General features: G+C 42.3%; 1 protein-coding gene across 1 annotated transcript in view; it reads left to right on the plus strand.

Annotated features, from left to right (window-relative positions):
* Nucleotides 1–1,630, plus strand: part of SLC25A13 (solute carrier family 25 member 13) — a 175,854-nt gene extending 174,224 nt beyond the window's left edge. Inside the window, 2 exon segments of the mRNA XM_081799691.1 lie at nucleotides 126–216; nucleotides 492–1,630. Of these exon segments, the coding sequence (XP_081655817.1) occupies nucleotides 126–216; nucleotides 492–678 (278 nt within the window). The 3' untranslated portion in view covers nucleotides 679–1,630.

The following is a 1,630-nucleotide window of genomic DNA, read 5'->3' on the forward strand; positions in this document are numbered from 1 at the left end:
TGAGATCATATGATACATGTCTTTCTCTGTTTGACTGGAAATAATTTGTTCTTAACTAAACCTTTCGGATCGGGTAAATTTTTTAAAAACCTAATTATAGCTGTTGTTTCCCCATTTCTTCAAAGCTCGTGTGTTTCGGTCCTCCCCCCAGTTTGGTGTAACTTTGCTGACGTATGAATTGCTACAGCGATGGTTCTACGTTGACTTTGGAGGCGTGTAAGTATCCCGCTAAGTCCGCAGCCAGGTTGCCGCTCCTCCTGTACTCAGTCGCTCTTAGGAAGGGTACGTCACTCTAATTCCGCTGATGAAACAGACAAAATGCAGGAAAATACAGAAATCATGTAACCAGACTCATTCCCAAGGGGAACATACAACCAACTAGAATTCCACAACTCCTTTATGTGATGCGAATTTCCACAAACTCTGAATGTTATTTCTACCAAGGTAAAAAATGATAAAACAGATTCTCGCCCAATTTTCTCTTCTTTTAGGAAACCCATGGGATCAGAGCCAGTTCCTAAATCCAGGATCATACTGCCTGCTCCCAATCCTGATCACGTTGGAGGCTACAGACTGGCAGTTGCGACATTTGCAGGGATTGAAAACAAATTTGGACTTTACCTACCTCTCTTCAAGCCGCCGGCTTCTACCTCAGCGGTGATCAGCGCAGGCCCGTAGGAGGAGCCCGCTGGGGGTGGAGAGTGCCTTGTCTCCCATGGAAACAGTGTTCCTCCTTTCACTTCCATCTCTTGTTTAAATTCAAGTGGAGGCTTTTTATAAGGTGAAATCATTCATTTTCTGTGTGTTTTCTTAACCGGATCATTGTGAAATTATTCATAATTATTCTTTGGGCCTCTGCTCACGAACCTGTGTGTGTATCTGACATTTACTGGGATTTGGTCAACACTAACATGTTTGGGGAAAGGAACGAGTCTGAATTGAAGTTAGAGCTACTCTCCTTGGATTAGGATTATAGTCCCAAAGAGATTACTGAAAGGCAATCATGGTGCTCAGAGCAAAGTGTTTCATGCATGTTTCAACTGGTAGGAAGCTGGGTGCATATTTATCACTATAAAAAACACTGGAAGAAATGAAAAAAATGATCAGAAATAGCCAGCCTGGCTTCAGATTTTAAACATGTACTAATTCTTTTTCTGGATTATATTCTGAAGCTTTTATATGAAACCTTTTTTTTTTTTTTTTGGTAATGAAAACCACATTGAGGATGTTTCATAATCATACTGTTAGTGGTACCAAGACTCTTAGAGAGAAGTCCTTGTATTTTCGGGAAGTACTTTAGGTATTATATCCCGTAGACAGAGAACCTGGGAGCTGCAGCACCTCTCCGGGATGTGCTAATTTTGGATCACGGCTCATCTGATGACACGTGCTGGTCACTGCCTGTTACAGCAGACGCTGTGGGACCACATGCCCCCAGCACTGGCGCCTGCCTCTGTGCCCTCCCGGCCCTCCCGTCGTCGGCACCTATCGCTTTTAAAGTCCCATTCATTTTGAATCATGTGAGACAAATATATTCTGATACATGTTTTTATTTAATTTGTGGTGCCTTGCATAATGGTCAGAAGGCTCAAGTGTTTGTGAAGGAGGAAATAAACTATTTTTAAAGCTA

This window comes from Leptonychotes weddellii, chromosome 12 (genome assembly GCF_054177405.1).
Source record: "Leptonychotes weddellii isolate Sample4059 chromosome 12, ASM5417740v2, whole genome shotgun sequence".
Lineage (NCBI taxonomy): Eukaryota > Metazoa > Chordata > Mammalia > Carnivora > Phocidae > Leptonychotes > Leptonychotes weddellii.